The sequence below is a fragment of the Amphiura filiformis genome, chromosome 15, assembly GCF_039555335.1.
Source record: "Amphiura filiformis chromosome 15, Afil_fr2py, whole genome shotgun sequence".
Classification (NCBI taxonomy): Eukaryota; Metazoa; Echinodermata; class Ophiuroidea; order Amphilepidida; family Amphiuridae; genus Amphiura; species Amphiura filiformis.
In genome coordinates this window covers 19477184-19489546 of record NC_092642.1, presented here as the reverse complement: position 1 = coordinate 19489546, position 12363 = coordinate 19477184, and the positions used below count along the sequence as shown (strand labels likewise).

General features: G+C 35.4%; 1 protein-coding gene across 1 annotated transcript in view; it reads right to left on the bottom strand.

The window, feature by feature from the left end:
* LOC140171359 (cadherin-23-like) overlaps nucleotides 1-12363 on the bottom strand; it is a 98980-nt gene that overhangs the window by 69129 nt on the left and 17488 nt on the right. Inside the window, exon 13 of the mRNA XM_072194600.1 lies at nucleotides 9750-9884. Coding sequence (XP_072050701.1) covers nucleotides 9750-9884 — 135 coding nt within the window. The remainder of the gene's footprint in view (nucleotides 1-9749; nucleotides 9885-12363) is intronic.

Here is a 12363-nt window from a genome sequence, read left to right as displayed (position 1 = left end):
TCTTGGGTTCATGGAATCAGTGACATAATTCTAGAGATCACAAGTCATGGGTTCAATCGCATTCAAAAAGAAACCTTCTTTATAAAAAAAAAATACAATAATGTTTCACCTTTAATAACCTAGTATTTTTTCTCTGTAAATAAGTTTTGTTGCGGTTGCTTCATGTATGTTGCTTTTGAATTCACTGCAGAATTTTCAAAGAAAAACAAAATCACGGTAAAAGTTGTAAAATTTGTTGCTATGGTATTAGCCCTATTTATGCTCCTTAACCCTTTTATGGTAATGCTTTTGATACTGCAGCAAGTTGTAAAAGTCACAAAATATGCAACAAAACACAAATACCTAGTATTCAAACTAGTGTTACAATTACCACCTAGGGTGCCACTTGTTTACTTAAAATTACCAAACAAATCAGCAGGTCATTTCATTTTTATATTCTTGTAAAAATCAAGTTTCTTGTAGATAATCGTTGTAGTTTCTGGGTCAGCTAAACCTTTGTACCAAAATGATGTCACTTTCAGCGGCAAAGTTCTATAACTCTCATTATACAATCAAAGCTCAAAATTTGACCTGTAGTTGTGGAGGATGATTTTTTGTACCCAACATATGCAAAGGTCATTGTATGAATGTATAAAATATTGGGGTTAAAGAACTGTGTCCTGACAGATGAGCATGTTATAGATCCAAAATGGTCTCATTTCTAGTGACACAGTTCATTAACCTCCATTCAACAATCAAACCTCAAAATTTGACCTTAAGTTATGAAGTATGAGTTTTTGTACCTAATATACTCATTTTACTGAAAGGTCATTGTATGAAATGTATAGCCTAGTGAGGTTAATGAACTACGTACTGACCGATGAGGATGTTTGACTTCCTAGCGTAAACCATTGTAGTGAAATTACATGGATCACATATTGTTCTATTGGACAGTATTGTTTGCACTGGTATGTGTGTTAACAACTGGAAACGTTCAAAACTTCACACCATTTCTAGTTCTTTTTTAATCGCTTTTATTTTGTGAAATGAGGTGTGTCCTCCATACTTTTTTAAGCTGTCACTTATACGTTTGTGATGTGTCCATATTTTGTAAACCATGTATTCTGAGTGAACTAATTCTTAACCCCTGAGCAGAGATGTATCGTTCGAGTCCGGACTCGGACTCGAGTCACTTTTTGTTGGACTCGGACTTGGCTCGGACTCGGACACAAAAAGACTCGGCTCGGCTCGGACTCGGATTAAAAGGACTCGGACTCGAAGCCGAGTCCGGTCCGAAGTCCAGTCCAATTAAATCCATGTTAAATGTGAAATGATTATCTAAAAATGTCAAAATAGATCTCAGATTTGTTGACTTTACTTATTTGGCCATTTTCCAAATTAATTTTCTTGGGGGGCTGTCAAATCTGTGATCTGTCATATATCCTACATATCCACCAAATTATTTAGATTTATCTGTCACTTAGCAGAATCATATTATTGTTATCATTAATGAAATAATTGATAATTAGGCTAATTAAATGCATAATGTTATTAAATAGTTGGACTATATAAAAGTTAGTTTCATGAACTTTCCAATCCATTTACTCCTGAAAGAGAGTAAAATGCACACTAGACCATACACCTCAGCTCCCACTCTGTAAATTGGTACTCATCCACACAAGGCTATAGAGTGTCTGTAGTTTTGTGTGCTCACTGCACATTAATGTGGGACAATTTTGAAAAGTTGTTTAGAATTAAAGGTGAATTTCTGTTAGCATTATTATTATTATTATGACAATGATGATAACGATGATGACAATGATAATAACGATGACGATGATGATGATGATGATGATGATGATGATGATGATGATGATGATGATGATGATGATGATGATGTTTTCTATAATGTATTTAATTTTTATAAATTAGACTTGTAGTACCCGTACCAGTACTCGTACCCATACTCGAGTCCCAATTTCCGTACCCGTACCCATGGCTCCGGACCCGTACCCGTACTCATGCCCTATTTGAACTTCAGACCCGTACCCGTACTCATGGACTGGGACCCGTACCCATGGATACGGGTACCATGGGTACGGGTACCATATAGTACCTGCCTACATGCATGTAAGAAAGTGAGAGTAGATCTACTCTCACTTCTCACATGCCTGGTAACTCCACTCATGCACTGAGTACTCTAATCATAGACATAATCAAAACACATAGGTTACATTAATGGGGTTGGGTGGGGAGTAACAAATGCATATGATGCATGGACCAGATAGCAAGTGCCCTAAATTGTAGCCTGGCCCAGGGCCCTGAAAAAGGTAAATCTAGTCCTGGCTACACAAAATGTACATGTAGGCCCCCTATGCTAAACACATTACACAGTGTAGATACCTACATTACATTGTCATGATTGTGACAGCCTCCAGCCTATGCACACTTCATGCCACCCCTACATGTATACTACATTTAGCATTCACACTCAGGAAAAAATAGCAAACTGGAACTAAAACATTTCAAGAATTGTTGTTTATGGTGAATTTCAAGTTATCATGTTTTGATATCATTATTATAGCATTTATTCATCATTTTAATATTCCGCCATCCAAATACACTCACCTAGCACAAGTGCACACATAAAAACTACATTTTCCACCACATGTACTTGGGCAGTGTGTGCATTTGCATTTGAGTCAAATGATCATGATGATAGAGAGTTCCTTTGCCATACCATGTTTACAGAAATGTATGATTTATTTGAGCTTATAGGCAAAATATTAATAAAACTTCAATATAATTTATTCCATGTGCATAATTAATGATAATAATTATATTAAGCTAATGGATAATCTGGTGGATGTGTGCTGGGGATGTGTGGATGTGCATGAAAGGATCCACTAATTTTGAAAATTAACAATTAAGTCTACAAATTTTGGATCAAATTTGAAATCCAGTTGATGTTTAATAATGTTAATGTTGAATAATAATTTGAATGCTATATCACTGCTAAATGTATGTTGAAATTAGTATTGTACAGTCTTTATGTCCATACACAGACATGTTTACATGATTTTTACATCCCAAAATATGCCACCTTCACTAAGACCATCACCAATATCTTTTTGATTAATGTAAATGGGAGTACTTCTTACTCTTAGCAAATAAAAATGTCTCAGCAACTCATGGCACACAGAACAACTTAAAATGTTGTATATTGTTATGACAAAATTAATTTCTCTAATTCTGTTGGTGCAAAATAGTTTTATTCATTTGTTATGGTATGACATCAAAGAGTGTATTTACAGCAAGGTATAATTGCCAATAAATTAATGTTTACATCAATAACAATAGCTTTGTTTATACCCATGTACCCATAATGGGACTCATACAAGTATTCGGGTCCCAATATCTGTACCCGTACCCATGGCCCGTCCCCGTACCCATACTGGGACCCGTACCCATACCCGTACTCATGGCTTCACACCCGTACCCGTACCCGTACCCGTACCCATGGTCTGGGACCCGTACCCGTACTCATGGCTCGGGACCGTACCCGTACTCACGTACTCATGACGGGTCCCAATACTACAATTCATTTACATGTATGCTGCACACAGCCTAGTGACACTTCTCTAGTCCCTGGTTGCCAGTTAACTGAGCGTTTACATGTTGTGTGCCACACACCCACCAATACCCCCACATGACTGCTGCATGCTGTCTGATACAGGTGGTCTCATACATGTATGTAGTTTTTAGCTTCAGGAGTTACATGTTCATGTGTATGGGCCTTTGAAGTATTATGTCTACAGTTGGTTGGTTGAGTCTTTGAAATATCAACTCTGTGAGGTAAGGTGGGATGGGGTGGGGTTTGTTAGGGTGGATATGTATTAGGGAGAGTGGTGTGTGGTGTGGTGTAGTAAGTGTGACCTTCTTTTTCTACAATTTTATCATCAAAATGCCATAAAATTATGCAGAAACTTTGAAATTTTATTTGTTTTCAGCAAATTTGTAATGTAATTTTTCAAAATAGAAGCAAAATATAAAATTTTGCTCCTTTTTTTCAAAATGTTATACCAAATGACCCCCTTCTTTCAAAATTTTATACCCAATTACCCCTTTTTCATTTATATACCAAATGACCCATTTTTATACAAATAGGCTCCTACTAAGCAATGCCAGTACATGTAGGCAGATAGATACCTGTCAAATTTATGTTGAATGACCACCCCCCACCTTCGGGCATGGACTCTGACCGAGTCCGGACTCGAGCGGACTCGAGTCCGGACTCGAAGTCTTATTTTGATGGACTCGGACTTGGCTCGGACTCGGCACCCCCGGACTTGGACTCGAGTCCGGACTCGGACACAAAAGGACTCGGACTTGGCTCGGACTCGGATTCAAATGGACTCGGCTCGGCTCGGACTCGGACAAGCTGGACTCGGGTACAAGTCTGCCCCTGAGCACTACCTGCCAATCTAACATTCTCTCTGATTGGTCAATTACATGATATCTTTACTTTAATCACCAATCAGAATGGAGCTTTGCAAATAATTCACCCACTTTTTTTGTGTGATGAAATTATTCTAACAATGTTGCTGAATGGTCCAATTGATATTGAAAACTTCTCTTTTTGACCAATCGGCAGGTAGTTCTCATGGGGTTAAGGAGTGTTTTACAAGCCACCAATTTTCCATTTATTGGCACCTATCATGTAGTGATTTGCCAAATCTTTGCATATTTTTACTCACTATTTAAATGTATTTAGCACACATTTCAAAAGTAAATTCAGTTTTCGAAATGAGTATTTCACAGTATTTCTGGTGGTATTTATCAAGATATACTAGTATTTCCCGCCTGGTTATTTACTCCACACACAAAATAAGTTATCAGTATTCAAGGCACTTTAACATTAATGCAAACTTATCATAAAGCTTCATCTGTGGCATTGTCTGTTTAAAGACAGTTCTTGTATATTCAGTAAGTGTGAGTTTGCTATTCATATTCTACAAGTCATGAGGATAACACCAAAATTATCCCGGGGGTCACTCCCATTGTGGCCTGTACACCATCCGCGATAAAAAAACACGTAAAAAGGGCAGTTTTTTCGTTGGTAGGCACGATAAGTGCGTATTGTGTTTAGGGTGTCAAAAACATGAAAAATAGGAAAATAGGGTAGCAAAATTGCAATTGCTAATACGTGAAATGAAATTTAGGGTATAAAATCCCTGTTTAGGGTGTGAAAACAGGCGCATGTTACCTATTTAGGGTATCGTTTTAGCCAAGGGTTAAATCCTTGTTTAGGGTGCATTTCAAAAGATGATTATCACGGATGGTGTACAGGCCACAATGGGAGTGACCCCCGGAAATTATCCTACATAAGAGGAAACGTTTGGCACTTTAGCTAATACTGATAATTTCAGTCCATAAGGACACTTACAGTAATCTCAATTGGAGTCTCACAGTTAGGTGTATCCTTCGTGTATTAAAGAGAACACCAAACAAATCCCAACTCTAATCCTAACCCTAACCCTAATCCTACCATAACCCTAACCATTACCTTAACCCTAATTCCTAACCCTAACTCTAATACTATTCATATTTTGTGCTCTCTTACAGGATAAGATAAACCCTAAGTTAACAGTTTTTCACAATTTTTTCACTATCTTACTTTTGCTGTCAATTTTCATTAAAAATAAAAATAAGATTTGATACTTTATTTCATCCTACTGCTACAAATTTCTAATATTTTTACACTTTTATTAGGATCACTGATAGCAATTTTAAAGCAAGTTTGAATGTTGTGATCCTTGGCAATCCCTGTTGTTACCTCTACATAATTGTTATGTTTTTATTAAACCACTTCATATAATTATGCATTATTTGAGCAGTCAATAACATGCACTCAGTCCCCATCTGTCAGGGTTACTTTTAAAGTGCAAATGTTGGAAGAGCATTAATTTTCATGCCCAATACAGCTACCACGAAAATAGCCACATGCAAATATGTTCTTTATTGATAGGTCTATCTAGGTAAGAAAAGTCAAAATCACAAATTTGAAAACAAGTTCAAAATTGGCAAAGCAAAAAAAAAAACCTTACACAAAAATGACCACATTCATTTTAATGTAGGCCTAATAGTAAAACCTACTGGTCCTATGTACCCATGTGTACACAGGTGAATTGATTGGTGCCCAATATTGCCCTGAGCATAATGTATCTTATATTAAAACCTAAATAGTGATAGTGTTATTGAATGCACTCAAACAGATCAATAGTAGATGGAGTGTTATATTGGCTATGGTACCATCTACTGATACCTAATTGTACTGACATCATGTCATTTATGTTTGATGGAAAAGGACAACATCATTAATGATACTTAAGAGTGGACAACATCATTAATGATACTTAAGAGTGGTCATTAGTGTTAAAATGATGAAAACGACATGTTAGACATCCTACATGTAGTGTAGATAGGACATTATCTGAGAATAATATACCTCATAAATTTGTCTCAGACAATATAGTGCACTAACTTTTTAGCACATTGTGATTTTTGATTGAAATTGTGGTTGGTATTTGTTAAATTAAATACAGCGCAGCAGCATTAACATCAGACATATTTTGGAAGGTCACATTTATGAACATATGAACTTACAAAGTCTTGTGATACTCTAAAAGAGGAATTGTTTTTCATATAAATTGCAGGCAATATGATAGGTATCATTATGTGATGAGCAGTTTTGATGCCCATACTTTTGATATCCTACCTGATACATATATCAACATCGTATTCTTTCTCTATGTTGTGATTTTTCCTTTACCATGCCTATAAATTACACTTGTTCGGGCAATTAAAATATAGAGTGAGATTTTTGTTTGAACATTGAAATAGTTGTTTCCGTGTTTTGTCCCATACGTTAATTGATTTTGATATGGTTGTCACCTGCATATTTTTATACACACATACAAACAAATAAATGAACACACAAACAAAGAAATAAACAAAATCATAAACACCAACCCCAAAAATATACACATACCTGGTACTAAAAATGTAGAACATAACAGTAACACTAATATTTAAAGAGAAAAGCATTTGAACAACAGCTGAAAAAATCAGCTAAGAAGCTGTTTTTTATTAATAATCCCTCACATGCTTAAAAATAATTTGTTTTCCAACAACATATTGCATTGAGAAGTAGCACATATTGGTTGATTGTGATGCCAGTCCACACAACACACTTTGCTTTAGGCTTAAAATTGTTCCAATATGTATTGCAATATGTCTCTGTTGATTTTCATTTTTACTGTAGTATTACTATCAATCTGTGTTTGCTAGAAACATGAGAGGCTTTGTTCATTTCTGCTCTACAACACGTCAAATGTTCTTTGTTATTTTAAGAAATTGTAATGTTTGCTTTACACATTACAAATGTCTAAAACTTTTCTACCGATATCAATTGAGAACCTGTTCAGTGGCATTTTTTAGATTATACAATTTTATTTTACTTTTAAAATAATTTTCATTTGTTAGTATTTTAGCTTAAAAGATTGTTAGATGTTAGACAAATGACCAATTTCACTGTCGACACAAACAATTAGATAATTAAGCAAATAGTAACAAGTAAATGAACACACATAAAACAAACAAACAAAATACAGTCCCTAACACCCACAAAAACATTAACAAAATAAGAGAATATAGTAATGGAAATATAGGTGGCGATAAGAAGAAATTTATTTAATCTCTCACAACTATTACAATATTTCTGACCCCAATCCCCAAACATGACTGTCAAAGTATACTTTTACCGATTTTTATATAAAATTAAGCTTTTGTTTTTACTTAATGTTTTCTGCTTAAAATCAACAAACGTTTTCACATATCTCATTTCCTGTGTGTGCCAAAATTAAATTCTCAAAATTAAGTTCTCAAACTTTTTCAGATCTATTGACTGAGTGCAGCCAAGACTTGATGAGAAAGTTGACTTTGTTTTATCAAGCGTACTTCTGCACGGTAACATAAACAGAAACCGTCTACACTCACTAGTCAGTTGCACTAGGATCCACAACATTTTCATCTATCAGGGCACAGTTCTTTAACCCCAATACATTTGTACATTCATTGAATGTCCTTTGAAAATTTGGGTACAAAAACTCATACTATGCAACCTGAGGTCAAAATTGTAATGTGAGTGTTTAATTGAGGTTATTGAACTATGTAATTGGGATGAGGCCATTGTGGTCCATAGTGTTGGAAGTTTGATATAAATACCACCAATTGTGATTACCTAATCGTTCAGATTTAAAGTTTGACAGCAACATAAAATAAAATAACATGATCATATGTGATGGGAAAATATTAATGTATCAATATTGTAAAATGTATGAGGACAATTTGTAACACTTTTTAAAATATCTTTACAGTTTGACATTTTTTGTTCATTATTTCAGATGCATATCAAAAAAAAAAATGTATCGTTCAAGAAATAGAAATTTCTGACAAACTTCCATCCTTGTTATGAGACAAGTAACCATGGTTACAGATAAAATTGCTACCAATGTCTATAATTTAACAACCCTACATCAAGCTTCAAATACATAAGAATTTTGGTAAAATTAATATTAAAAAGTTATGAGTTGCCATGAATACCATCAGCCTAGATGATAAAACTTTGAAATTTACTGTTTCTTGAATGAATCACTGCAGTAATTTGACTTGTCACGCGATATAAATTGGATATTATATAAAAGGAAAAAATCTATTCAAAACCAAACCAAAAAAAAGTAAGGATGCCAATGTTGCTATTTTTAAATAAGAGCAGGCTAGACTTTTCAGTTTTATGAACTCTGTTTATCCAGCTTCAAATAGCATGATGTTAAAATGCATCAATAACATGTATTCAGCCTGCAGAATAATCAATCATGTTGCATTTGTTTTGTATCATAAGTACATGTATAATAAATCTATCCCTGCTAAGAGAAAGAGATAATGAATACCAAGAGATAGAGCCCCGAGATATATAAAATATATTTTGAGAGACATGTACAGACAAAAGTGGCTTTATATACAGACAGACATGTACATAGAGTGGGAGGAGAGAAGCCTAGGAGATAAAATGACAAACACACAGACAGAGAGACAGACAGATACAGAGATAGAGACAAATTGAGAGGGAGAAAGACACAAAGATGACAGAGAGCAAATGTGAGACAGACAGTGAGGGGAGAGACAGAGGAAGATTGGCATTGTGAGAGAGCAAAGGAGACAGACAGAAGACAGAGAGAGAGAGGCACATTTAGGCCATAAAAGACAGAGATGGACATAAAGAGATACACAGACACACATATAGCCACCCCGACATGCAGACAGACACACAGACAGACAAATATAGAATAAAAGACACACACAGACAGGCAAAGAAGACAGATGAAAAGAGATACAAAGACAGAAAAGAGATAGACACCAAGACAGAAAGACAGATGAAAAGAGATGGACAGACGGACATCCAGACAGACTCAGACCGACAGACAGATGAAAAGAGATACAGACAGAAAGACAGATGAAAAGAGATACAGAAAGACAGATAAAATTAGATAGACAGACAGACACACACGTACACACACACACTGACAGACAGACAGATGAAAATAGATAGACAGACAGACAGACAGACAGACACCCAGACAGAAGAAAAGAGATAGATAAAGATAATCCCAGATCTTGAAGCATAAATAAAAGATTAGGAGATTACTTACCTTCTCCACTAGTATCCCTGCAATCTTTCCCACAATACCCGGGGGTGCATCTACATTCAAAATCGGGTACATTATTATCATTCAGCACCTCCGTACACAATCCCCCATTGTAACATGGATTTGGTTTACACATACCTGGTAAAAAAGAAGGCAGGAAAAATAGCACAATCACATCCACATAATAACGTAACATCGATGCGATCAAGTCACCTCCCCGCATCCTGACGATGTGTGAATCGTTCTTGCGATGTCCAAAAATATTGCACTTAAGATATGAGTATTAGTAGTAACGCTGCGTAGAACTGCACGAGTTCTGTGTTTGACGTTAATCAACATTGCACTTTGAGATAAAGTTATCAGTAATCCGTTCACTGATCATCATCATAAAGAAGACCACTTTGAAGTTCTTATAAACATCTTGACTGATTTGGTCAGAAATTCAACTCCGCACTTAGAAGCTTAGTCTTATCCACTTGTGTTCATACACAAGGCATACAGTTTGCTTATAGCAAGCACAACACCAAATGACCCATACAGCATGCAATGGGCTAGGGATGATCAAAGGCACAGATTAGATCCATAGGTTCCTAAGTATTCCCATTTCACCCATGTGTATGCAAGCGCATGCGTGCGTGTTTAGCCAGAGCTCTCACTTCACTCTATGTTATGGTTAGGTAGCCTATCTCCTATCTGTGGGTGGAGGGTATTGTCTCTGTGTTTATGGACCTGTGTGCAGCGAGGCAAGTAAGGCTAGCTAATAGGCTGGCTAGCTAGCACACAATCAGGCAGCACACCAACCAGTCAGCTTGCTTTGCCTAGCGCCACACAGAAGTTTTGGCCATATGGATATTTTGATTTGTTTGTGGTATCATGAATTTCAAGATGAAATGATGCAGAAAGGGGAAAAGATAAATAGCTGAACAATTTTTGTATTCAATGTGACAGTGGCAACCTGTTTAATTCCAAATGTTTTGCTTTTTATATATTTGCAAGTCTCAGTTTTAATCCCATAGACCTCCACAGTCAGTCATTGAATATTTTCAGCATCATAATTCAGTTTGTGCAAACTTAGACATGTGTAAAAATGTGAAAATTAATGATTCTAAACAACAAAACATGGTCAGAATTTGAGCATCTATTCTCATAAAGATTCTCGTAAACAGATTTGCGTGAATCAAAGTTGATTCTCGCAAATTTTGTAGTTCACACAAAAGTGGATTTGCAAGAATCAAATGATTCCCGCAAATTTATTCCGCAAGCATGAAGATTGATTCTCGCACTGTGGAACAAAATTCGGATCCCGCAAAACTTCAACTTCAACTTCTTCAACTTCAACTTTATTTCCATAATCAAACAAACAGACAAATACTTATTGGATACATTATTACAAAGAAAGATTAAACGAAACGATTATGGAGGGAATGATCGAAAGGCCAATAAGGCCAGAATTGACCAACCCCTTTTATAAGACGGAAAAATGAAAAGCAAAATAAAAAGACTATCACACAAGACACATAAAACTTAAAAATTTGCTCCAAGAATTAAATGTATGATAAGAAAAGATGCAATTTGTATTTTTTTCGAAAGTTTTTCAATGATTTAGCTTCTTTGACATTTTCGTTTAGGGAGTTCCACAGGATTGGGCCTGTGGTTCTGACCGCTTGATCAGTAAAAACCTTTTTATTTCTTGTTTGATTATAATTGTTGCTGTTTCTTGTGTGATAGCTGTGGATATCAGAACGTTTAGTAAAGAAGTTATTAAACGAGTTTGGTAATTGATTGAGACAGTATTTGTACATAAATACACCTAATTCTAATTTGTAGGTGTCAAATACGTTTAAAAATCATATTTATGAAAAAGTGGCCCAGAATGACTCGATAGTGGCTATTGGATATGGTTCTCACAGCCCATTTTTGAAGCTTGTGTATTTTCTCAAGATATGTTTTACACGTGTTCCCCCAAATGAGAATCCCGTAATTAATATATGGCAAGACAAGAGTACAATATAATGTTTGCAAAACCCGTTCAGGCATGTAAAAATTCAGTTTGTTAATTATGCCAATATTCCTGGAAATTGTTTTTGATATTCCATCAATATGACATTTCCATGTAAGATTTTCATCCATTATAACTCCTAAAAATTTGGTCTTAGTTACTCTTTGTAGTTTAACATTGTCTAATATAATATCTGCATTTTTGTGAGACGTACCATCATCAGAGTTTTCCATCAAGTCATTTTTGGGGTACCCATAATCATATAATTAGTCTTACTAGCATTAACCGAGAGTTTGTTTGACTTGAACCAGTTGCTTACTTCTGATAGTTCCTTATTAATCATCGATATGTCATTTACAATATCATCACTTGAGTACAAAATTGTTGTATCATCGGCAAATAGTGTGAAGTCTAACAAACTCGGACGCATTAGTTATATCATTGATATACAGAATAAAAAGTAGAGGGCCTAATATTGAGCCTTGTGGGACACCACATATTATACTTTGTAGTTCAGATTTGCTGGTATTAAAATTTACATACTGTTTTCTATCGCTTAGATAACTCATGCGGAGTCTGCAACTTGAATATTGTGACAAGATCTAAATTTAACTCAAT